The 27,859-nt window shown below is 42.5% G+C and overlaps 1 protein-coding gene across 1 annotated transcript in view; it reads right to left on the minus strand.

Annotated features, from left to right (window-relative positions):
- Positions 1-1,333: 1,333 nt before the first annotated feature.
- LOC119177180 (5-oxoprolinase) overlaps positions 1,334-27,859 on the minus strand; it is a 129,757-nt gene continuing 103,231 nt past the window's right edge. The window contains exons 28-32 of the mRNA XM_037428582.2: positions 25,239-25,313; positions 21,684-21,766; positions 19,571-19,731; positions 5,389-5,486; positions 1,334-1,516 (exon numbers count right to left, since the gene is read on the minus strand). Of these exons, the coding sequence (XP_037284479.2) occupies positions 1,448-1,516; positions 5,389-5,486; positions 19,571-19,731; positions 21,684-21,766; positions 25,239-25,313 (486 nt within the window). The 3' untranslated portion in view covers positions 1,334-1,447. The remainder of the gene's footprint in view (positions 1,517-5,388; positions 5,487-19,570; positions 19,732-21,683; positions 21,767-25,238; positions 25,314-27,859) is intronic.

Here is a 27,859-nt window from a genome sequence, read left to right on the forward strand (position 1 = left end):
TGCCCCTTTATTTTATTAGCTTAGTCTGTTCACGTTGTACCTTTGTGTTTTTTTGTTTGTTTTTCATTCACAGCAAGGGTCTCGTTCTGGAAGACTTGATGCCTTCAGGTAGTATGCGAGAGATTGTTGGTTGCTAGCTCATAATAGGTCACGAGCTACATGACACCAATGGGCAAAAAAAGGGGGGGGAGTTCCACACTCGCCGTCATCTTATGGCAACAGCCGCACTGACTGGCGCTCCCTCGTTTACGTTTAACTTCACATATATATTCACAAAGTGGATGGGAGGATCATGCCACAATAGCTTCGAAGGTAGCAGGTTGGGATTCTGCCGGTGGCAAGTTATCTTTTCGTCTACTTTTTTTCTTCACATTTGCATTACCAATTGCTACTAATAACATAGTCTTTTTGTTCTCATTAATATTGTGTCTAATAAAAAAGAACTAGTCATTTATTTCCTTCATACACCACCAAAATGTGTCACGTACGTTCACCTAGCTGTGTTTTAGAGTTATTGTACATGCTACCTCAGTTACTGTATTTGCTAGCATATACAGTAACTCTACTGTGTTTGTGTGTTGGTGTGTGTGTGTGAACAATAAATCATTTTGGTAGTCGGCGCCAATTTAACCTCCTTAGTCGGCGCTCGTGTCATCTCTCTTCGCCTTCTGTTTATCGCTGTTACGCCTTCAGCACTTCCGTGCTTGCGCTACAGTGCCTTAAAAAATATGGGCTTCAACCATGACTTTAACCAGCTTGCCGTTCTTCTTACAACTACTGTTTTTGCATGTCTTCTCGGATGCATATACGGTATAGTGTATACACTCGTTTAAGGGCCACACTTTTTTTTTCCGCGATTTTCATGGGCCCCGCTTCGGCACGGCAGTTCCACAAAAGTGTAAACTTTTGTTCAATTTTCGATCTACGTAGCAAAAAACCTACAAATATCGCCACGTGACGTAGCCGCACAACAGCTGTTGCTATCTAGGGGCTCCCGCGAAAAGCGCCGTACGGTAGATGCGACGACGCTGCCGTTTGCTGGCGAGATTTTTGTTGTTGTTGTTGTTCAAAATTTTGACTGCCAAGTTGGAAGGAAGAAGGGGGATGAACAGCCCTTACACGAGCGTGGCGCTTAGTCGAGTGTATACGGTATTGTCAACTAGTAAACACCAACCCTTCATGTCTATGAAGTCCTTGAAATATATGGGGATCGAGCTGTAATGCTTATTATTTACAGCTCTTTTCTAGCTATCTTGAGCCAATCAGTGTGAAAATGCAGAATAAGGCACAGACTTGTATAAAGTCATATGCCTGCACAGCTTCAACACTAATGTTCTGTACAAAGAAACTTACAAAAAGTGTTTATTATTTACTTACTAAATGCTAGTTCATATTAAAATCAATATAGGAAGTTTATTTTTTATTTTTACCATTAATGTTGAAACGTTTACGAAGACTTTTCATTTGATGAAGGGCCATAGCCACCACCACCAGGTGTCTCCACGTGAAGAATGTCCTGCAAAATAAATAAATAAAATAAAATAATATATATATATATATATATATATATATATATATATATATATATATATATATATATATATATATATATATATATATATATAAGAGAGCATAAAAAGATACAGACTACTACTCTTATCAGCAAGAGACCATGCATAAATATTTCACCTTTGCAACAAGTTTCCATAGCCCCCCCAAACAACATCTCCAACTGCATTGCAGTTGGCTTGACTACATGGGTGAGTAAGACCTGTTGCAGGGCAAGTCGCTTGATAACAAAAGGGTATATGTCAGTGCAGACAAAGACTGGAGGAAAGAAAGAGTAATAAGCAGAAAAGCATGTGGGCTCTCAGTTTCCTACTCTTTCTTCCTTGAGTCCGTTTTTTTGCTTGCAGCGACATGTTTACCATATGTGAGTGAGGATTGATGGGTGTGCACGTATGATACAGGATGCATCAACATATCATAACGTGTCAGCTCCTCATTTCATCCTTTGTAAAGCTCCACTTTTACATGAATGCAGTGCATTTTTTTCAGCCAGAAACTCTTGTTCCTTATCACAAAGAAGCCATATAAGTAAAAACCACAACATCTCCAGCCAGGGATGCAGCCAGAAAATCTTTTTTTACGTTTTTGAAGAGGGTCAGACTTTCTTTAAATATGTTTGCTCATGTGTATTTGCGTGTCGCACAATGCTAACAAGCTCCATTTCAAGCTATATTGGTGTCCGTAATGCCATTGTGAAATTTATGCACAGAAGTATTAAAATCACTTAAGAAATAAGAAGTAACGTTTCAAGACAGCAAAATAAGGCAATGTGGCAAAGTTTGAAATGAATCATCATCATCCTGACTATGCCCCCTGCAGAACAAAGATCTCTCCCAGGATCTGCCAGTCAACTCAGTCCTGTGCTTGGTGCTGCTGCTTTATGCCCACAAACTTCCTAATCTCATCTGCCCATCTAACTTTCTCTCTTCCCCTCACCCGCTTGCCTTCTCTTGAAATCCAGTCTGTGATACTCGATGACCAGCGATTATTTTGACTTCGCGCTACATGCCCTGCCCATGACTATTTTTTCTTCTTAATTTCGACTATGATGTCCTAACACCAGTTTGTCCCCTGATACACTCTGCTCTCTTCTTGTCCCTTAGGGTTACACCTATCATTTTCTTTTCCATTGCTCGCTGCATCGCTCTCAACATAAGTTGAACCCTCTTTGTAATCCTCTAGGTTTCTGTTTCGTAGGTTAGGGATAAGATGCAGCAGTTATATACCTTCCTCTTGAGGAATAATGGCAATCTACTAGTCATAATTTGAGAATGCTTGCCAAATGTGCTCCACCCCATTCTTATTCTTCTAGTTACTGCAATCTTGTGGTTCGACTTTGCGGTCACCATAGAGTTTCCTAAAATTAACTGGAGGGGACTCTGGCGCTGCGATCGTTCAGCAACCATGGGAATAATGAGTAGTACACATATTTGTCTAGTCTTTGTACTTGTGGGTGGCGAATCGCATTTGTGGCTTTGTTTATTGCTGTAATTCAGTTTTGTTTCGCAGCGAGAAACAGACCTTTTCATTTTGTGACCTCATTTGAAATGGTAAGCCTTAAAGAATAAGGTAGTGAAGCACAACTGCAGAACACTTGCTGATTTTTGTTTCATGAGAAAACAGTTTCAAGCCACACGAACACGCACGGAGCCAAATGTACAAAGATGAGAAAAATCCGTGTACTACCCATCATTCCCATGCTCGCTGAAGCGCTGTGCCTTGCAGCTCTCATAGACACTAGCGCCAAAGTTTCCTCTAGTGTAAATTTGGGAAACTCTATGGCAGTTACTGCCTGTTCTAAGTTGACATACTCCTTTACAACGTCAAGTGCACTGCTACTTATCTCGAAGCACTGTTCTCTTCTGAGGTTCTTGTAGTACATTACTTTTGTTTTCGGTAGATTAATTTTCAGACCTACCTTTCTGCTCTCTTTGTCTAATTCAGTAATCATGAATTTCAATTCGTCCCTGAGTTACTCAGCAATGCAATGTCATTGGTGAAGCGCAGGTTAATAAGGTGCTCTCCAAAACTCATATGTCTATTTCTTCCCATTACAAACATCTAAAATCCTCTTGTAAGCACGTGGTAAATAGCATTCGGGAGATCGTAATCCCTCGTCTTACACCCTTCTTTATTGGTATTCTGTCACTTTCTTTATGAAGCACTATGGCGGCAGTTGATTCGCTGGAGCTTTCATCTATAATGTCTATATATGTTTCATCAATGCCCTGATTCCGCAGTGTCTGCATTACTGCTGATATCTACACTGAATTAAATGCCTTCTCGTAATCTATGAAGGCTATGTATAGTGCTTGGATGTATTCTGAGCATTTCTCTATCACCTGATTGATACATATTGTGAATGTGGTCTATTATTGAGCAGCCTGTATAAAATCTTGCTTGATTCTTTGGTTGATTGAATTCTTATGTCTTAATTATGTTAGCAATTACCATTGTAAATAGCTTGCATACGACGGAGAGCAAGCTGATCGGCCTGTATTCCTTTAAGTTCTTGTCATCCCCTTTCTTATGCACTAAGATGATGTTAGCATTCTTCCAACATTCTGGTACCCTACATATCAGGAAACACTTCGTAAACAGGGTGGGCAGTTTTTCTAACACAATCTGTTCTCAGTCTTTCAGCATATCTGATGTTACCTGATCCTTATCAGCAGGTTTGCCTCTTTGAATTTCCTCCAAGGCTTTCCCGACTTCTTCTGTCATTACTGGTGGGACGTCATCTGAGTTTCTGCTAGTTCTTACATTATGGTCGTGGTTGTCCCGGCTACTGTACAGATCTTCGTAAAACTCTTCCTTTATCAAAACTATCCTATCCATATTGGTAGTTACTTTGCCTTCCTTGTCCCTTAGTGCATACATCTGGTTTTTGCCTATTAGAAGTTTCCTCTTCACCGCTTTGACCCTTCCTCCGTTCTTTAAAGCATGTTCAATTCTTTCTATGTTATACCTTCTAACATCGGATACCTTATGCTTACTAATCAACTTTGAAAGCTCTGCCAGTTATATTTTCTGTTGTGTTTGAGGCTTTCATGCTTTGACGTGGCAAGGTTTCGAATTCGCCTAGACTTGAAGGAACGGCAGAAACTGATACGCAAGAAGCGAATAAATGAGCTAGCACTGAAAAGGAAAGAACAGGAATTGAGCGTCTCGCTTGAGAACAGATACTCGTCTATTAACGAGGAAACTAGCCTTAACGTTGATGCAATGAATGATAATCTAACAAGTATCATTATGAAGTGTGCAGTAGAAGTTGGAGGCACGGTAGTTAAACAGGACACTAGCAAGCTGTCCCACGAGATGGAGAATCTCATTAAGTTTAAAATTACGTATACCCAATACTTATGCCTCAGCTTTGCGTCGGAGTTCTATATAGTGGTAATATCAAACACACTCTGGTCGAGTATGTTGCCAGGGCTTCAATCAAATAAGCATTTGCTGGAAGTTATGACTGGAACTTATGGCAACCCGCACTAAGCTTCATCAACAAAGAACTTGTCTTCTTGGTGGCGGCATCTTTCGACTAGGGACTATTGTTTAAGTCAATGTACACACATGTGCATGAAAGTTTGCACTGTGTATGTCTTCTCTCTTGACTGTGTTTTTTTTTTTTTTGTTACACGATTGTACAGAAGTTATGAATTACCAACAGGCCCAAAATGCTGCTCGCATCAAGTTATGAGAGTTGCAATAATGTGAAGCCTGGTGAAAGGACCAAGCATATACACTCCACATTCATGTCTCAACAGTGTAAAGGCATAATGAAAAAAAAAAAAGAAATGCTTTGGTGAAAGAATATACCCCAGGCGAGATGTTAACTGAAGCCTTTGAACCCAAGTTGACAATTCTGCCACTCTTGAAATACAGCAAGTTGATGCCACATGATCCAGGATGGCCACCTGCATAAATCATGAACGAGAACAAATGCAGTGTAGTAAGATACTGAAAGGATATGGTGCTGCCCCAATTTTACCTTCTTTCTGGTATCTAATTACAGCCTATTTTTAGCATTCTGTTAGTGTGCAGCTTTGTTTGGCATCACTGAAACTTAAACATCATTGCATCACTTAAGCATCACTGAATCCTAAACATGACATAATCCTTCTTGATGTACACAATTATTGTGAGGGTTCACTAAATGAAAGTGCATCCAGATATGGAACTCATTCCAAAATCACTGTCCTTCTAATGTGAATGCTTCGTGCTCACTCGAAAATAAATAAATGAAGAAATAAATAAATGAATAAATACAGAGACGAACAAAGAAGTGCTTTTTTTTTTTTTCAAGACATGTACATGCATGAAAATTTGTAATGAAATTATTTTTATGGCTCTATCAGCCAAACAGTAATGGAGACAAAATGCTAGAGGCCCATGTACTGTGCTATGCCAGTGAAGATTAAAGAACACCAGATGGTCGAAACTTCCAGAGCCCTCCACTACGACGTCTCTAATAATCATATCGTTGTTTTGGAATGTTATACCTCGGATATTATTATTTTTATCTACCAAAGTTTTTTTTTTTCGTACGTTTTTTTCTCCGGGACGGTCGCACTTTTTCGCTCCTCCCGTGCATTAGTTTTCGATGCCCGCTTCACGCCTTCGGGCACACAGCCCTTCTGAGGGCTATCCCCAGTCATGGGCCCGCCTGTACTTCGGTACCGGGCTCAGGCCAACCAAAACCTGAAGGCAGACTTCCACTTGAAGCAGCAGAAGCTTCAGGATGCGCCTCCACATCTTCGCGACCGACGGCCATGGCCCTCGGCCTCAACTGCCCAAAGCTCGCCTTCGGGCGTGCGCAAGGAACAGCGCTCCATCAAGAAAGAGCAAACTCAGGCGAAACCCTAGGAGACGGATGTATCGTCCACCTCTAGTTCCTCATGAGAACATCATACACCACCGTCGTTGTCACCGCATAGCCACGACACGACATGGGAGGAAACTGGTGCCCCCAGCTTCCGTTTCAACACTCCATCTCGCCCCTCAACTCAACTGGACGCCGACCCAGAATCTGAGCCCTTGACGCAGCCCCCAGCCCCTCCTGCAGCAGTGGGAGAGCACGGCGGCACCATCCTCAACCACCCAGTTGGCAAGAAGCCCAACTTCCTCGCCACGACCCGCGAAGCTATCGGGGCTTTTCTCTTCGGCTTCTCGGCCACTCGGAGCGTCCGCGTCAATTTTCGGCGCAACGTCGTCGCTCTGGCTATTCATCCCCTCGCGGATCCCACACCCCTGCTCCAGGTCACCCGGATCTATGACACCCACGTCAGGGGGAAGCTCCTCGTTGAAAACAGCTGCGTGGGCACCATCTATGGCGTCGACGCAACCCTTGACTTGGACGACATCGTGGCCAACCTCGAAGCAGTCGTCCCGGTCATCTCTCGCGCCTGACGAGGCAGGTGTCTCACGCTCACATTTCAAGGCACCACGGTCCCGCCGGTTGTCGCTCTCTTCAAGCTTCAGAGGCCGGTCCGCCCTCGACTGCCGCGGCCCCTTCAGTGCACCCGCTGCGGCCGTTTCGGCCATGCCACCACGACCTGTTCGCGGGACCAACGCTGCCTCCGCTGCGGCAGCAGCCACGCGAAAGCACCGTGTCCTGCAGAGCGCCCTCGCTGCATTAATTGCAGTGGCACACATCCGGCTAACGAGCCGCGCTGCCCTTCCTGGCAAATTCAGTGCAAGACCGCCGTCATCGTCGCCTCTTCGGATGGCCCCGTGATGCGCCGCCAAGCGCTGGAGAAGGCCAGGACCGCTGTCAACATCATCGACAAGCGAGACAGCGTGGCACTCGTCCATGGCCGTTCCTTTCGGGTCGCTGTCGCCTCCGGTCGTCGATCGGCGTTGGCATCCCCTACTCGCCCTCCTACCAGCGCGCCTACAGTAAGCGCGAGTGCCCAGTCACCCCCTCCTCTGGATAGCCCCACCTCCGAGGCGGGACATGAAGGACGCGATGATCAATGTACTTGTTGATGCTTGTATCCGGCAAGGCTATTGCATCACGACTGCGCATCGGACATGCGCAGATACTAACGGCGCGCTATCGTGCGCCTATATAATCAGTGACTGAATAAACCGATGCCACTTCTTGTTCTGGCCATCATGCTGTATCGTCGTCCTTTCTAGTTACATGGTGTCAGAAGTGGCCACCGCGGACCGAAGCACGGCAGCAACGGCGCGGAATCGCCATGAACCTACTGAAGCCGCCGGAGCCATTGCACCTATCCGGCAACTTGTCTGAAAATTGGAAGCGCTTCAAGCAAAAGTTCGAGCTTTTTCTGCAAGCAACGGCAGCCGAGAAGTCCCCGAGAAGTGACTCCTCGAAAGTGGCGCTCTTGCTGAGCTTCGCGGGAGACGAAGTGCTCGACATCTTCAACAACTTTCAGTACGGCCCCGGAGAAAGCAAGGAATGTTACGACACGGTCGTGCGGAAGTTCGACGCCTACTTCTCCGAGGTGAGCAATGAAATTCACGAAAGATATGTTTTTGGTACACGAAGCCAGGCGGAGAAAGAACCTTTCGAGAAGTTTGTGCGGTACTTAAAGAAGTAGGCGACACAGTGCAACTTTGGGGATCAGCACGATTCACTGTTTAGAGACCAAATTGTGTTTGGTACGAACGACCCAAAGCTGCGTGAAAGAATGCTTGCCGAGAGAGGCCTGACGCTACTAAAAGCCGAGGAAATGTGTAAAGCGGCAGAAGCAGTGGCACTAAGGAGCCTAGTTTGGAATAGGACAGAAGACAGCATTGACGCAGTTTCAAGTGGCGAAACGGTGATGAAAAAACGGCAGCAGCGGAAAAAAAAGCAGAGTCGCGATAATCAAGATATTTGCTGCAGGAAGTGCAACCGCAAACATAAACCTAAGCAATGCCCCGCGTATGGTAAATTATGTCATTCTTGCCACAAATACAACCACTTTGCAAGTTGTTGCCAGAAGTCTACCGCTATTAGCGAAGTAGCTAATCTCGTTGAGAATGACTTTGAGATTCTCGAAATCGGCTCCGAAAATTGTCGCAAGAAAGACTGGACAATCAAAGCTCGAGTAAATGGCAGAGAAGTGACGTTCAAAGTGGACACCGGTTCGCAGGCAAGCTTACTTCCATTTACAACGTACCGTAAGCTTGGATCCAAAGAAGCGTTGCAACCTACCGGGTCAGTGTTGCGCGCCTACAATGGGGGCGTTATTTCAAGTTATGGAACAACGTCACAGAAAGTGTCTGTCGGAACCACCGAGATAAGCGTGAAATTCTTCATCGTAAAGAATGGGCGCCAAGCCATCCTTGGGCTCGATGCCAGTGAAGCGCTTGGATTGGTTCGACGTACGGTGGACGCTGTCAATGCCTCGTCTGAGTATGAACTTTTGAAAGATTTCAGGCACCTGTTCCAAGGGTTCGGCTGCTTGAAAACGCAGTACAGAATGGTCCTGGATCCAGACGCGGTTCCGCTCGTTCAGCCTGCTCGCCGGGTTCCACTTGCACTTCAGGAACCTTTGAAGAAGGAACTACAGCGAATGATCCGGGGGGCACCATCGTCAAAGAAAATGAGCCAACCGACTGGGTAAGCCCTCTGGTACTGGTAAAAAAAAAAGACGGTGCTCTAAGGGTTTGCATGGACCCCAGAAGAGTGAACAAGTATATCAAGAGGCAGCATTTCCCTTTACCCAGACGCGAGGACTTGGAAGCACGGCTAACCGGTGCTACTTATTTTAGCTGTTTGGATGCAAACGCCGGCTTTCATCAGGTGCCCTTGGACAAGACAACATCAAAGATCTGTACGTTCTCGTCGCCTTTTGGCAGATACCGTTTTCTAAGGCTACCTTTTGGCATCTCATCTGCACCCGAGGTGTTTCAGCAGGCACTTTGTCAGGTATTTGACGGTCTGCCAGGCGTGCTCATACATATAGATGATATCTTGGTCTGGGGCTCAACGAAGGAAGAGCATGATGAGTGCCTGGTAGCAGTCCTCAAAACTGCTGAAACAGCTGGATTAACGTTTAATCTGCACAAGTGCAAGTTTGGCGTAAAAGAGCTACGGTTTCTGGGTGATATCATAAGTGCGAACGGCATATCCCCAAATCCAGGGCTCGTAAAAAGTTTGGTTCAAATGCCAGTGCCAACATGCAAGGCCGATGTTCAACGTATGCTTGGTGTGTTGAACTACTTTGGAAAGTTCGTGCCACAGCTATCTGAAAGAACGGCCCTGTTAAGAACTCTTATCAAGGCCAGTTCTGAGTTTGAGTGGACAGATAACCACGCCAAAGAGTGGAAAAGCGTCACGCAAATTCTGACCACCGCTCCCGTGCTCGCAATATTTGACCCACGACAGGAAACAAGGTTGTCTTGCGATGCATCAAAGGACGGCATCGGTGCCGCTCTTCTGCAACGTCACAATAACAAGTGGCGGCCCGTAGCTTACGCATCTCGAGTACTGACTAAGGCAGAAAAACTGTACACACAGATAGAAAAGGAGGCCCTAGGAATTTGCTTTGGATGCGAAAAATTTCACCAGTTCGTCTACGGCCAGAAAGTCACAATTGAAACGGACCACAAGCCACTCTTGTCAATTGCTCAAAAGGAAATTAGTGACATGCCACCTCGCCTTCAACGGTTCTTTTTGAGGTTGTTCAAGTATGATTTTGTTTTGCAGTATATTCCTGGGAAGCACCTTGTTCTTGCTGACATGTTGTCCCGGTCAACTGCTGACAACCAAGACGACGCTGGTGCTACTACCGACGTGGAAGTTCACGCAATCCAGCTTCTAGGTTACCGTGTCACAGAAGCAACGCAGAAAGAACTGCAAGCGGCAACGGCTCCTGACCGCTACCTACAGTCGGTGATCGCAAGTTTGTCAGCGGGGCTTCCAGTACAAGGTGAACTAAAGCCTTTTGAGCAAGAACTCTCATTTGTCAACGGAATACTTTTAAAGGCGTCGAAGGTTGTTATTCCAAAAAGCAAAAAAATCCATGCAGGTCACCTCGGCATGCAAAAATGCAAAGAAAGCGCCAGACGCCTCGTGTTTTGGCCGGGGCTTAACGCTGAGATTGCTTCCATGGTGCAACTTTGTCCTACATGCCGCAAGTATGCTTACAAACAGCCCAAGGAACCGCTTCAAATGCGGCCCGTGCCAGGTTGTGCATGGCATAGAGTTGGAGCTGATATTTTTTCGTTTGTGGGGGACTCGTACATCATTGTCTTTGACGCCTTATCAAACTTTCCGGAAGTTCAGAAACTACCTGACATGTCGGCGCAATCAACCATCGCAGCACTGAGCGCTATTTTTGCCAGATTTGGCGTGCCCGTCGAAGTATGCACTGATAACGGCCCACAATTTTCCAGCCATGAATTTTTTTTGTTTTCAAGGAGATACGACTTCACGCACGTCACTTCAAGTCCTCATTATCCGCAGTCAAACGGGCTTGCGGAAAAAGGTGTGCAGGTTGTGAAGCACATCTTAAAAAAAACTGCAGATTCGGGCGACGACTTATGGCTGGGCCTGCTGGCCTACCGCTCTACCCCACTGGAGGACGGGCGATCCCCTGGTTAACTACTGCAAAGAAGGCGCCTTCGCGCCAACCTCCCGGACTTCAGTACGGTGACCGCAAACGACGTCAAAAAGCACAGCCAGGCCCAAGGGGGATGACCTTTGCCTCCTCTGCAGAAGAGTGACGTCGTGAGGCTCAGAAACGCTGCATGGTCCCGGAAAGCTCAAGTGGTGGGTTCGCCATATCCAAGATCCTACCTTGTCAAAACGGAGGACCAGAAGCTGTTAAGGCGCAACCGTCGTCACCTACTTCAAACTGGCGAACGGTTCATCGAGGAAAGCGACGACGACATTGATACCAGCTCAGCGGACAACAACGTTGGTCGCCATCCGACAGTGGCAACTTCAACCTCGCCAGCCAATGGCCGACGTCGCGAAATTCCGACGTCGGGCGACCCTTCGCCACCTGTGGTGCGTCAGTCAACTTCACCACCGACGCCAGCTTTGAGAAGGTCGACTCGAACTGTGAAGCCACCACAGCGTCTTCATTATGCCAAGGACTTTAACCAAGTGTATGATATCATTTTTTGAAATGCCATGTACTTACCACTGTTTCGGTGGGTATGTAATTTTGTTGTTAACGGAAAGGATGTATCCGGCAAGGCTATTGCATCACGACTGCGCATCGGACATGCGCAGATACTCACGACGCGCTATCGTGCGCCTATATAATCAGTGACTGAATAAACCGATGCCACTTCTTGTTCTGGCCATCATGCTGTATCGTCGTCCTTGCTAGTTACAATGCTCTCCGTGCTGTGATGGGTTTCTTGCCGCCTGGTTCACCGGTTCGTGGTCTGTGTGTTGCGGCTATCGCTGCGCATGAAGCGATCGCTCCGGTTAAATGAGGCGACTGGATTACCACATCGAGTTCTTCGGGACTCTCATCTGTGTGTTTAGCTAAACATTCTTTCTAACTTCCCCTTATTTTCTTTTTTTTTTCCTCTCCTTTTTTTAATTTTTGGCTGAGCTGAACTTTTTTTTCTTTTTTTTTTCTCCTTCCTCCTCGTGTTTAGGCTATGTGCCCTTGCCAGTGTTCTGGGCACCCACTAGATTAATTTACCGAGGCCAACAGGACACTAATCTGTGAGTTCAACAGGACTTTTTAAAATTTTTTTTCCCTTCTCGTTGAACTGGAACTTTTTTTTTCCCTCTCGTGCTTGCGCTACGTGCCCACGCGAGTGTTTCCCATCAGGGAGTTCAACTGAATTTTTTTTTTTTTTCCCTTCCCATTGAACTGGAACTGTTGTTTTTTTTTTCCCTCTCATGCTTGCGCTACGTGCCCACGCGAGTGTTTCCCATCAGTGAGTTCAACTGAATTTTTTATTTTTTTTTTCTTCTCGTTGAACTGGAACCATTCTGCCTGTTTTTTTTTTCTTTCCCCTCTCATGCTTGCGCTCTGTGCTCACGCGAGTTTCTTTTTTTTTTTTTCTCCCCCGTCATTTCATGCGCCTCTTCGGCTCATCATCTTCTTTTTCGGTGATTTATTTCCTCAGCCTTCCTGGCGGTTTTTCCTGATGGTTGCGGATCATCGCAGCGGTTTCGGACGCACGCTATGTCATGTGGTGCGAATGCTTTTCACTACGCTTCTCTTACCTCTTCTCTTCTGTCTCTTTAATTCCCATTCCCCCCTTCTCTGCGCATAACTGTGGAGGTGCCCTCGATTAAGAGAGGCAGTAACGGGACTGCGCTTTTTTCTTCCTTTTTCCTCTTTTCAAAGCCACTTGTCTACCAGCCAAAGTGATAGCCTCTTGGTGTGTCACATAGCAACCCTAATGCCCTCATATATGGTCCCACAGAAATGAGGCAGAGTTGCGAACAGAAGATATGTTTAACGACTGTGCAGTAAGCACTTGTACAGGAAGAAAACACGACATGATGTTCCATTCGTGTTTTTATCAACTACTCGTGGGCACTATGTTGCAAACTTATTTCCATGTGTTGAGCAAGACGGCCTTTTTTGGGAGAGGGGGGGGAGGGCTACACCGTAACTAATAAGTTTTTTTGAAGCAGCTTATCGATTTTGATAAAACCGTTATGTTTCATTGAAATTGATGATTTGTACATATTTGTGCGCTAACTTTATTTTATTTATTTCAATATACTGCAGACCTTTTCGGTCCAAGCAGGAGAGGTAGTACATAAAAATGGTTACAATTCTGTAGAAAGTGACAAACACATAAAAAAAAATCAGTTCAATGCTGGATGGCATGTTAATAACAGTTTCAAAAATACAGTGTTTAGATCTCACATGCGAGCATAATACAAAAATTTAGTACACTAAATAGAACAAAATATATCGCTGATTTCACGAGCAAAAGATTTTACCGTTTCACAGATCACCGCAGATGATGGTAAACTATTCCAGTATACTGTTGATGATGGAAAAATAAAGTTTTCATTAATGTCATCATTAATGTCATCATTAATGTCATTGTGACTTTTAGGCAGCCGTATTGTCTTGTGGTTAGTTATTGAGGAGTGGCTGAGAGGTTCAAGGAGATGTTCTGTTCTGGATATTTTATAATGCTCAAGATACAAATGATACAAAAGTTTAAGTTTGGAAATTATTCTGGATTGATTAAGACAACACAGTTAGGCTTTTTTACACAGAGCTGTAACATTGGTATGCCTGGAATAACTTGAAAACAAACATCAGACTGCTAAACTTCGGACTCTCAACTTTTTAATGAAAAGTTTGTGATCGATACTCCAAATAATGTCAGAATATTCTAGTGCCGGTCTAATTAGTGTTTTATACGTAGTTAGTTTAACATAAGAAGGCACGTAGCTTAATCTTCTCTTAACAAACGGCAACTTTCTTTGCACTTTTGAACAAATAGTCTCTAAGTGTGGTTCTCAAGTTAGGTTGGATGTTAATGTAACTCCCAAGTATTTTATATGATCAGTTCTAGTGATTCCCAAATTTCCTAATTTATATGAAAAATTAAGAGGCTTTTTCTTGTTTGTAAAATTTATGGCTACAGTTTTACTTGCGTTCAGTGTCATCCCCATTCAGAGAACAATGCCTGAATTTTTTGTAGCGAGTGATTAAAAAGAACTTTCCCCTCAGTTTGACTTACCCTCATGTACACGACGCAGCCACTGTAAAAAGCCTTAGTTGAATAAATGGGTCGATGCAAAAAGAAATGTGATTGATATAGATAAAAAATAGAATTGGCGCTAATACAGACCCTTATGGTACACCTAACAAGATGTCTTGGGTGCTTGAGATATTGTTGTTCACAGAAATGAATTGTGTACGATTTTTCAAGTATGACATTACACATTGAATATCGTTATGTTCAATACTCATTGCTTGCATTTTTATAATGAGATCATGGTGGGCAACAACATCAAAGACTTTTGCAAAGTCAAGAAAAACAGCATCTATTTTTCCTGTAGTGTTAAGTGCATTTGCAATGTCATTGGTCATCTCGGCTAGCTGTGTAACTGTTTATTGGTTGATATGCGAGGTTTAACGTCCCAAAACCACCATATAATTATGAGAGACGCCTAGTGGAGGGCTCGGGAAATTTTGACCACCTAGGGTTCTTTAACGTGCACCCAAATCCGAGCACACGGGCCTACAGCATTTTCGCCTCCATTGAAAATGCAGCTGCTGCACCACGGATTCAAGCGACCTGCGGGTAAGCAGCAGAGCACCTTAGCCATTAGACCACCGCGACGGGGCAGCTGTGTAACTGTAGACAATCTAAATCCATGTTATTGGGAGTAAAGCATGTTGTTAGCTTCTAATTTAGTTATAATGCCTTTAAAAATTATATGCTCTAACATTTTGTAGCTCACGCTTGTTAAAGGGACCAGGCAGTAATTGCTGATTGATTGATTTGTGGGGTTAAACGCCTCAAAACCACCATATGATTATGAGAGACGCCGTAGTAGAGGGCTCCGGAAATTTCGACCACCTGGGGTTCTTTAACGTGCACCCAAATCTGAGCACACGGGCCTACAACATTTCCGCCTCCATCGGAAATGCATCCATCGTAGCCGGGATTTAATCCCGCAACCTGCGGGCCAGCAGTCGAGTACCTTGTCACTAGACCACCGCGGCGGGGCAGGCAGTAATTGCTAGCTTGATCTTTAGATCCAGACTTGTGTATGGTGATGACATTAGCCGTGCGCAAATCATCAAAGATTGTGTGTAGACAGGGAGCTAATGTATACTTTATACAGACATTTTTTCACCCAGTCAGCATATTTTTTCAAAGAAAGTGTTTGAAATGTTATTTGGGCCTTTTTGTAGTTAGCAGTAGACACCTTCTAGATTTATATTTGATTCTGACATAGGTTCAAATAAAGAATATGATGGCATTGTTCCTCCAGAAGACCCATGCGTGAAGACACAGTGAAAAAAACCATTCACTTTATCGGTTTTTTGGTCTGTCTCGGTGACGATTTGATGGCACGATGTAAGCTGGGGGATATCGGAATGCTGTCTCGACAAATAGCACCAAAACTTCCTTCGCTCCAATCGCATGAAAGACGGTAGTGTTTCCGTAAAGAAGTGAGATTTAACATATTTGTACTTATTTGTGCATATTTATGTATATTTGAGTGTATTTATGCATATTTAAGTGCATTTATGCATATTTGTGGGCTGACTTCAAATATGCAATTTTTTTCCTCGTACAATATGTTGTTTTTGAATTCCTGATGCCACTTGGGAGCCATAATTTGTCTAAGATGAGAGAGCCACAATGTGAATAATCATATCACAATGACATGGAATGAGTACAGAGTGCCAGAAAACAAAAACAGATATTCCAAGCCCACCTGAACAAAAGTTGTGGTATGGTAAATTCTTGTGACTGAAATCCCAGCTTGACATACACATTTTCGAATGTTCAGCATACCATGATTTCTGCTAAATGGCTTTTCTTGCATTCTGTGCTCATTCAAGGTCATTCTGAAGTGCTTAATTATTCTGTAACTTTCTAAATTTACAACTATGGCTCCCAAGAAGCACATAAAATGTTGGATATTTTAAAAACTGCACATTATAATACAAAAGTAATTGCGTATTTGAAATCTGCACACAAATGTAAGCAAGCTCAGCAAGTTTCATTTCAATCAATAAATATTTGTTTTTTTTTTTGTTTTTTTTTTTAAATTTCCGGACCCATGCCCTCCCTTATAGTGAAGCTGTGCATGGCTACAGGTTTCAACGGACTGCATGCATGAGAAAAATAATATGAACAACAATTTTACAGTGTTCGGCCACTCCTGAGGTCAGTGCAGAATGTGTGTAAAGCAGCGGCTTATACACACAATAAAATATAAATACTGTGAACCAACTAAGCAATAAATTTAATTGAATGCCCATTAAGGTCATGGGGTTAATTAAGTGTAAATTAAGTGACTAAATTGTTAAATTAAGCGACTAAAATGAATTTGGTGAAGCTCCATATGGCTAAGTTCTGACCAAAAGTGCATTTGTTTACCGAGTCGAGCTTACAGAGAATTTTACAGCGGAGACTGATTTCAACATGACAGCTTTCTGATGCATGCGCCGATTCAACAGCTCAGAAGTTCGCTTGCGGCCGCGCAGTACCTTGAAGCGAAAATGATGCAATTAGTTTTAGCATGATGTGGATGGTGATGATTTCTGCGGTTTAATGTCTCCAAACCACCATATGATTATGAGAGACGCCGTAGTGAAGGGCTCCGGGAATTTCGACCACATGGGGTTCTTTAACGTGCACCCTACTTTCAGCATGGACATGACCTGTTTTTGCCTGGCCATAAAACACAAGCCATTAATCTTTGAGGGTGTTCGAAGCAAACTTCAGGCACGCATAGTCAACAATCAGGTAAAGACATTTTGGCCACCTAAGCCAGCTGATTAGTGACAGTCGCCAATAGAATATTACGAGTGGGGTAACACTGGCGACTACAGAAAAAAGTCACTTTTGTCGCTAACCATCATTAACAGCTAGCTGCTTCACTGTTTGAAAAATCAATGATGATGTACCTGACAAAAACACATCAGTGTAGAAGCTGTGCCGTCATGTCCGTGAAGCTGACTTTGACATGATGAAATGAAACATCTGACAGCATTTTGCACCACGTGACAGTGCTCACTGAATAGCAGCATGAGTAGTGCAAGGATAAGTTATACTCAACTCTGTCCCCTACGGTAGCATTTACAGAGACACTAAGCAGTGCACACCAGTAGCACCATCTTTTATAAGCAAAGGCAGAGAATATATCTGTTAGAACCAAAAAGCAGGCACAAACTTTTGTTTGAAGCTATTTCTCTTTTCATGGCTTTGCTTCTGAATAATTTTCATAGCAATAATAATGCAACCTAGCAACATCACTTAATTTATGACAAGAAAATCTCGTGAACTTTTTATGAGTATGTACTATGGGGCTTCCCTGTGCTCTTGTCTCCAGTGAAAAGACTAACATAACATGTGCTGTATTGTAGTGTAAACAAGACTATCTCCTTATGCACATTACTATATCTAACACATTTCTCGCATACTTTTCTTTCAATAAAAAAAGATTACCTGTCACTGACTCCCAGTATCCCCCAGTCACGTTTCAACTTTTCTTCAATGGGGCCCTGCGACACTTTTCCCAAGTAATCCTCGAATGGCCTCATTAAAGAAGTTTATTGCCTCATGTATCAACTGTAGCAAAAATATTTAGAATTCCTCAAGTACGAACGAAGTTGCAGGGATTTGTCGCACACTTTAAGCGCTTCCTCTCTCCTTTCATAACAGTGAGTGTGCTGAAAGCTATGCGGGAGAGGGGATGACAAGGGTGTGAGAAGCTTCGTTCATTCGTTAACATGCATCATAATTTTGAGCACTTCCTTTATTTTTTAATTCAAACTAGTGGCCAACTTCTTCCAGTGTAAACACGAACGAGCATGTGGGCACATCGTGGCATACCGCAGCGACCATAGTAATGGTGCAGCTTACGATGCTTAAATCAGCCTATGGCCATAGCCTTTGGGTTTATGGTGCAGTCATTTGAGTTATGGCATCATTTGTCCAGAGAAGAGCGAGCAATTTCTAGCTTATTATAAGAATTATTTGCCAAATCCAGGATGCATGCTGCGCTTTATTGTTTGGCTTAGATGTTCTCAGGAGCATGCCCTATCGATTCGGCAGGGTCTTCTGACCATGCTAAGAAAGTAGAAAGTGTTGCAGGACCCCTTTAGAGCAGCTCATTACCCATCACACATGATCTCCTACATCCACTAACATTCTAAATCTAGTAATAACCAGTAATCCCGACATGCATTCATAATTCATCAAGGTGGACTATGTAATCACATACACGTAATACACATACCATACAGGTAACCCTCCAAAAAATATCAGAGCTCTAATAAATACATGCAATGCAGCAGCAGAGCTGATTAAGCAGAATCACATCCAAGTTGCAAGCTTTTTCTGTAAGAGTCGACTAAGCGCACTATGGGAGTATGCACCAATTGAAATAAAGTCCCATAGCTGCTGACGATTGATGCTAGTCTGTCAACTGTCCAGCTTTATCCAATTAGAATGCACTGAAATGGACACTCCACTTAGTGGTACATTACTGAATAGCCCTCTTGGTAGTGAGCAAATACAGTAATCCAGCAGGGAGAGGCATTCTGTAAGAGTCCACTATGTGAACTATCAGTTTCAGCGAGTGGTCCGATAATGATTTCACATAATTCAAGAGCCAGTGGTGATGACTGGCTCCTGTTTGCTGGCTCACTAGCTCTGTCATATGGATGCTGAAACAAACAGTCCAGTGGACTTCTACTAAACTCCCCTTCCTATACATTGTCCCTATCATCATCCCTCTTTCTTTCCCTCTTTCCTTATCCCCTGTGTAGGGTAGCAAGCTAGAGCGAACTAGCTCAGGCCGACCTCTCTGTCTTCTAATAAATTTTCACTCTCTCTCTCCCACCCACCAAAATGAATGCAGAGTTTTCTCTTTCAAGAATAAAGTACATGTGAAGTGAACATATTTCAAAAAGTATAAGAGAGCGTAACGTATAACTCATTCCAACTTAAACCAATTCCAGGGTGGCAACCACCAGATTTACTTTTTTTGTTTTACTGTATTTCTTTTACTTAGCAATAGGCTGTGCACTGCTAATGACAACAGCCAAGGGTGTTTGACTTGCCGTGTACAATGACTGAACATTAGCAGGATAATGACATCCAAGCCAACATTGTACATAGCATATATCATGGCAGCTGTCAAAAAATTGAAACATGCACAAACAAATAAATCACGCAACCTAGAGAAAGCTCATAAAGGCAACTACTGACACGAACATAATCCTAGCACGTAATATGCGTCTTTCCTCGGTTCAAAAGAAAGGGAGACAACAAAGGCTACAGTTATTTAAAAATACATTGGTGTGCCAAGTTTTGTGCTACAGGACCACCATGCACAGAGGGGTGAAGGTACCTTGAAGGCCATATGGAGCAAAAACACGACGCTCGGTAAGAACAGAGAGGTGTAGGGGCTTCCGGAACAGAAGCTCACGAACAACCCCATCTCCACCTGCGAACTTTCCCTGACCTCCAGTGTCTGGGTTCAGGTGATACCGTTGCAGAATCACAGGGTATCTGAAACAACAAAATTATAAGGGTAATAAGCAGAGAACTGAAAACACTCAACAGCAAGCAGCAAGCACTAACAGATTAATAGAAATATATATAAATGAAAAAAATACGATGTCCATCCACTGAGCAGTCTCTCAACTTCACTGCCAATTCAAGACCAGGACGGAGACTGCTCTTGCGCCAAGTACACTATGGACTTTAAATTGTGAGACCTGAGCATAAGAGGGTGCAGGGCAAAGGTGTACCCTCTTCCTAATCATTAAAGGAGGTGCCAAGTCTGCCCCATAACTATGAGTCAGACCTGCTCAGTAATTATTTAATGTATCGGAATATGGCCATGCAGATTTTTGATGATAATCGCAGCCGAGGGTCCCTCATGAGTCATGATGCATTCTAAGAACTGCTTACTCATTACCTTTACCCCTAGGAAGCCTGGAACTAAAGACAGGCTGTTGTGAGAGGCTAATCGTCACTTCATTTACATTCGTGCTTTCATGGCAAAGCTCATTTTGTTTCGGACTTGACGAATGAAATAAGGGGGGGGGGGGGGGGAGAGCTCTCCAGTGAGACATGACCCTCCTCTAATGGGGAACCCTACATATGCCTATGAACCTGAGCTAGAATTATTAACCACACACAAAACATAAAAAGCACTTACTGCAAATATAAAACTTTGCTCTGGTATTGTGCAATACTCTCCTGTGGCAGATATAGTTACAGCTGCATCTTATATGCTCAACGCTTTTTAAAGAGCTATAGAACCCTTTCAAGAAAAGATGTTCCACTAGTCATTAACACTTCTTATATCAGCACATATAATAAAATATAATATAATAAAGTATAATATAATAAATATAAACTAACTAATATAAGTACTTGTATCTTACGTAGAAACTTAAGCTACAATTGTGAATTCAAAAGTTCACTTCAAATAAACAAGAATTTCCTCCAAATAATTAAAATGACACCTTGAAATTTCACAATACAGATTTCTTTAATGGTTGGCACCTTAAATGAAAACACACACAGATTCATACAGCAATATAGCACTATTCAGAGCTATTTTTTTTCCTCACAAGCTTGTCTACTCCCACACATTGGCATTTACCCATGCTCCTACTCCCACCCACACATACTTGCCAGCACTCAGTTGCATTCACAATCAACAGCACTCACTAATGCTAATACTCCCATCCTCTCACACTCACAAGCATCTAATCATCCACTGACACTCTTTACAAGTCACTGACATGCACACTACACAGGCATTCACTTGATGATTGATATGTGGGGTTTAACGTCCCAAAACCACCATATGATTATGAGAGACACCGTAGTGGAGGGCTCCAGAAATTTCGACCACCTGGGGTTCTTTAATGTACACCCAAATCTGAGCAAACGGGCCTACAACACTTCCGCCTCCATCGAAAATGCAGCCGCCGCAGCCAGGATTCGATCCCGCGACCTGTGGGTCAGCAGCCGAGTACCTTAGCCACTAGACCACCGCGGCGGGGGCACAGGCATTCACTTACACATAGTTGTCAACACTCACTTGTGTTCATGCTCACATGCTCACTTTCATCCGCACTTTGTGCTACCTGCTACAGCTAACACTCCCATCATACCAACATCTAAACACCAATTCGGTCATTCGCTTGAATTATGTCTCACAATTCAGAAATATGAGTGGAGCAATTAGGAGTTGGCATAGTCATTCATTATAGTACATAATTATACCTTTCAATTTTTTTAGTAGTACATCCCTCTAGTTAGAGCTAAAATCTGGAAACCATCGTAACACGTTTACCGAAGATGCACTCAGTTGTATATTAGAAGCACTAAATAAATTCATTACAAGCATGCCACTACTTATGCTGTGATCAATCTTCTTACCAGCCTCAGAGTAAGTAGGCTCTCTAGCAAAAAAAAAAAGAAGAAAAGAAAAATATAAAAACCTGCGTTCCAAGATTTCCGGGTCTGTGATTCTAGTATTGGTCATGTGAGTGTGGATGCCACTGCGACCATGCCAGTGGGGGCCCTTGAAAATAAGACAAAGGTTCGCAGCTTTCAACAAGTTACTACACTTAAACCTAATTATAACAGAGCTGCATCTAATCCGAAAACAAGTTCCTTATATACGAAAATTCATTGTGAAAGTTTATTTGTAACACTATAGCTATTGCAAGACTATTCTTAATTTACTTAATTATAACTGATATTTTGTTATATCCAGGTTTGTTATATCGATGTTTGAGTGTAGTACTACTTCATTTAGCAAGCAGCTCAATAGACAAAAACCAGAATAGAAAACTATGGCTGGTGTCACTTATGCACAAAGTAAAACCACCTGTGGCGATTAGGAGATTCCAAATGCTTTAAGTTGCATATTCAATCACACAAAAGGCTATTTCTTCAAAACTATACAGGGAAAATGAAGTCATTTCTAAATTAGTACAGCAGCTGAAAAATGGCTCTGGTATAGGAAATAAGTGCGGTAAAAGAAGTGCGCTTGAAACAAGCACGAATATTCAAGAATTAGTGCAGCCCTTTTAAAAACTATACTCTCCCAACATTCTTTTAAAACAGCACGTAATGTGACAAGTGTGTGACATTGCACGTACATAAGTAGGTACAAATACTACAAATGGATATAAATTATAGAAGGTCAACCCTCACTTATCAGACACCTGCCCTAACAAATCGTGTGTCTTCCTAAATCAACTTTGATGTCCAACTCTCAAAAATTCTAAAAAAACACTACAAGTTTTCCTAATAAACAAGTGTGGAGTGGTTATAACATACTAAGCTTATTGTATGGCACTACACCATTGTTCTTGCATTTGTTCTACTTTTTTATGCACGCAAAATGAGGTTTATATTTTCTGAATGTGAACTTTGCTCTATATGGGTTCATTTTACTTTGACATGTATCTCTATGTAATGTGCTGTATATATATGCATTTTTGTTGCACTATTTTATATTTGTCCTGCTTGCTACTCCAGCTATGCTAATTATCAATTTATATAACTCATATTGTTCAATATTTTTCTGTGCCTATTTATTTGCTGCAGCCTGTAAGATCCCCCAGGTCTCTTCAAGCTATATTTAAAATTTTTTTGCCTAGAGGAACGCCCAGTTTTTTTGTACTGGAAGGAAGTCCAAAGTTGAACATTTTTTTAGGAGTTTTGGCATCAACAGCAATGCCCTTATCCATCCCACCTGCCCAAACTACCTGTGATGTTTATTTGTATTATCTTTTCTTCCAGCAGTGCTTTTGTGCTGAACTTTACAGGTCATCACAAGCAGCACAGACCACAACATTCAAAACTGTGGATGCCATGTTGAGCTATGACTTCAAGATACACCACCAATCGGGCATCATGCTGGGGACTTTCCAATGGCAGTTAAGAAGTGCTTCATAGGTGGGCTCTTTACAAAGCAGCCTAGGAGCAACAAAGGAGCAGCCATTTATTTGACAGGATGTATTAGAGGGACACTAAAGGCAAATATGAATCGATGTTTACAGGTGAAATAGCACTCCAGAAACCTCGTAGTGCTACTTTGTGCGAATGAAGTGTTTATTTTGAAATAAAATTATGTTTCAGTGGTCCACACCGTGTTAGCACTCTTCAAATCACCCATTTGAAAGCGGTTTTTCTGACGTCACTGTTGCCATGTCCAGCATTGCCCGCCTTTACGGCGCGGCCGCCAACACTAGTAGCAGCAGAGCAAAAGTAGCGCGAGCCACAGCAGCAATAACAATTATTGAACAATTTTCTTCTAGCTTGGCTCAACTGGGCGCCGCTAGATGGCAACAACTATCCAGCCTAACCAGGCAAGAACGAAACCAGGTGGTTCTCTTTTATATAAATCAAACTTAAATAGACAAGCAACACTTTATTACATCTCTGAAGCATGGAATATTTTTTTTATTGCAGCTAGTTTGATTCATAGTGATCAATTGTAGTCAAACACTCTCACTGCATCGGGATCATTTCCAAAATGTCCTACTGATGGCGCACATTGTATGATACTACATTTAGCTCAACTTCTCAGTAAGTAGGGCACTGCTGTTGATAATATGGCCGTTTTAGACATTGTCATACACTGACCTTTTCCTCTGGCATAATTTGTTATTTGCCTTCAATGTCCCTTTAAATGCTAATGCTTGGCCATTTCCCAGAAGCTATTGTTGGTAATATACAAGAGAGACTTGCTTACAAAATAGGATAACATTAGATTAGGCCAGTGTTGTACACATTCCTTCATAATAGGAATAAAAGATTATTTCTCGTTCCTTCTCAATTTCGGAACGAGTCCTCATTACAAGTTCTCATAAGTTCCTTGAATGCAAATGTAACTCGTCACAGTTACATTTCGGAAATTAGAATGTGTCATTACATTAACATTACTTTTGACTTTTTGTTGTATATACAGTGTCGGATAATACCAAGGCAAAATAAACTGGGCATTTTAAGCTCCCATTGAGCTACATACATATATCATACGAATTTGTTATTGCTGACCACAGTTTCTATGTAGGTAAGAGGAATTTGAATAAACGCTCTTAGATGAATTTTTTAGAGGCCACAGGCAACTTTTGTGCTCGTCTATTGCAACTCCAACACATGCAGACACATTTCTTCGATGGTCTTCAAAGGCACAGTCAGGATACTGCACTTCAAATATTCAAATGAAAATGTCTACCAGTGCACCAGTATAATTAAACTTGTTACGATGGAAACCGCATAAAATAGAATAATACTCCAGATTGTAATGAGTGATTATTCAACATTTCGGTGTGAGTGAAAAATTACATCCAGCATCTACAATAGTAAGTCACTAAAGTGCCCTACCTGCAGTCAGCGAACTCATTTCAGTATGTTTCTTCCTGTGTCTTTCTATCTTTTTTTTCTATCTCTGATCTATTGTTTTCTCTATTTTTCTTTCTTTTTCTCTCTCTGTGTGTCTCTATACCTTCTCTCCCTTCTTCCTTTCCCTCCTCGTTGCCCTCACTTCCCTTTCCCACCCTTCTTATAAGCTATACTATAATAGGCTATGCTAATCACTTCTAGCATGCGTGCATATTAAGGAAAAACACATAGTCAATAATTTTGTCAACATGCCACTTCATTATAGGATGGTAACTCAGCTAAGAGATGTAAATGAGCAAGTGGAAATACAGTCGCAATGATATTTAGATTGCTGAGGTGTTTATCTTTACTATCATTCAACTGTATAATTGGAAATGGACGTGCATACTGACTGGAAATGTATTCGCTCCAGATATGAATGTGAATTCTTTAGTACTTTGTGCCGCTGAGTCGCGATAGGAGTGCAATGAACATATAAGTTCTTTGTCTGTATTGAATTTCTTCCAAGTGTCATGCTTATGTTAAATTAATAACAATACACACAAAAAACTAGATGGCCAAGTGGTTACGACTGCACGCCTTTGGATCGTCAATAAACAAAACCAGAAAAATGGTAAAACACAAAGAGAACTCACAGCTCCAGCACCTCCTCCAATGGTTTCATAATAGCCAAGAGTTTCATCTCCAAATGTTATATTGTTCATGCAGCCCTGAAAAAGAGCGACAAAATAAGCTTTGTTATGTACACAAAGGGTCTAATATTTTATTTATTTCTAACACTGTTATACATACAACTTGGTGTTAGATGACAGGACTAAGGCCAGATAATCTCTAGCCAAACAGCGGCCCTGCTCGCCGTAGACCATGCGCGTGATAATGGCACATATGAGTATAAAATATTTTAAATAGTATTTAGGTTTACTTTACAATTAGCATTTACATATTGTAACCAACAAGAACAGTGCCTCTTGCTATAGAACTATTTAGGACAAACCTATGCCTGGTGACTCAAGAAACACAACCCTAAACAAGAATATCCTTTGCTGGCTCTTCCAAATCTCATTGACTTCTCATCACATGTAAGCAGTCTCATGCCATCCAATGAGCCACCAGGCTTTTATGCACATGGTGCAGTCACAGAGTTATAGTATAAGCTCAATAACTCTTGGCATGTACAGTCCTGTGTTGCATAGTGCACCCTGCTTGCCTGCTGTGTAGCGGCTTTTACAAACAAAGAATGTGGTGTTCACCTTCAGAGGATGTTGATCCTGTGGCATTCAATTCATATTAGTAAATTTACAAGCTTCATAAAATTTTTCAATTGCATAACTTAAGTACAACTGAAAAAACCACCAGGCCTGCATGGAACATGATAGCACAGTCACAGCGTAAGCTGGAAGAGTGGCCTTTCAGAGCTTTTTTAAAACGCTCTTTGGGTAACTGATACATGCACCAATGTACACCATTTTTCATCCTAATTTTTGTGTAGTAGGGAGGCGTTCATTATGCCATCCTTCGTCATTCTTTGGAGAAGTGTGGTATCCGCTACACATTTGCAAAAAATTTCATGCAATTTTTCGATGCCGTGGCTGATGACGAAGAATTATGCCTTAAGATTTTGTAATGAGTTGGAGCATTCAACGACCCACTAATTACACAATTCACATTGTGTAATGCCTCATTGTTCTTTTGCTATTCTAAAATGCTTTATTACTCATATTAATGCAATTCCTTTCCCGACATCAAGCCTGTGTAAGGCGAGTTTGCTACAGAATTTCGAGCACTGGTGTGGCTCTGTTGTAGAATACTGGGCTGACACGCAGGGGACCCGGGTTCTAATCCCATTGTGTCCTTAGTGTTTTTTATTTACTTTGCTTTTTTTTTTCTTATTTTGCATGATAGTCATTACAGACACCGGGGGAAGTGGCCGACAACTACAGCTCACGCGACCCTTGTTGTGATCTCATGACAGCTTTCGCTGCAAAAGAAATTCTAATGTGACAAAGGAAACACTGGAATAGTAGAATAGCAATGCCTGCTTTGAACAGGTAAAGTTTCAATTCATAATATGAAACAGGTCAGGCGATATAATTTCACTTCACAAGGCATGACCCAGCTGCCGAAGAAAATCTCAATATGTGATGGCCTTCTCTGAAACACGTGCACTACAAGCCCTCCTAAACTAAAGAAAGTCTGTGTTGACACTCCACCACAAGGTTTCAATAGCTGTAGAGTTAAGAGTATGTCTGGTGGCTAGGTATCGCTGCTGATACCACTGAGCTGGTTTCAAAGTGAAAATGATGCATGCAGTGCACTGTGAGCTAACTCTGCAGAAGCTCTAATCTCTATTCCACTACCTGAAATCCCATAGTAAGTCTTGAATAGAGAACTTTCCCACGGGAACAAACAGACCTCCTTAATCATCATCGACAACTATTTAAGGTACCCTGAAGTGGTGAACTTGACACACTACTGCAAGCGCGTTCATAGCAGTGCTCAAGCGCTTGTTTCCTTGCCATGACTTTTCCAAGATGTTCAGGTTCAACAATGCCATTTTTCTCGCCTGAGATGTCCAGTTTTACACAGTCCTATGGCTTTAATCTCCTTAAAAGTAGCCCTCATGACTCTCAATCCGAAGGTGAAGCAGAGAGAGAAAATAGCTTCAAAAAAGTAAAAAAAAATTTCACAAAATTCACTGACCCCTATCTCACTTTTATAAACCACCGAGAAGCACCGACTGTCGGTGAACATCGTCCCACTCAGCTTTGCATGGGAAGACAATAGTGGGCAAGACAACCAAAGCAAGGAGCGTTGCTTCAGCCCATGTGGCTAGTCCCAGATCATACAGCTATGAAAGACACCCACTACAAAAAGTGCCTAGAAAATAATTTCAATGACCATCAATATGCTCAACAGTTGCAATATACAGAAACAGGGAAATGAGCTTCAATAGACGCTGATCATCTAAGGACCACAATATTAGGCCAAGCTCAACGTCTAAGGAGGTATGTCATGGAGATGGAGGAAGACGCAGTGCTACACCATAAATGCTGTCACTTTATGCTAGTCTACAGTGCCAAACATTTGAGGGTAACTGAATTCCCAGTCATGCAGGAAACTGAGACATGCCCATTTACCATTGTCTGATATGATATGAATGGGATGATGACTGTAGAGGCTTGAATTACAGTGGTTGTAGTGGTTGTAGTGGTTGTAGTGAATTGTAGTTTGAATTGTGCTATTTTGAACTGGCTGC

Source organism: Rhipicephalus microplus, chromosome X (genome assembly GCF_043290135.1).
Source record: "Rhipicephalus microplus isolate Deutch F79 chromosome X, USDA_Rmic, whole genome shotgun sequence".
Lineage (NCBI taxonomy): Eukaryota > Metazoa > Arthropoda > Arachnida > Ixodida > Ixodidae > Rhipicephalus > Rhipicephalus microplus.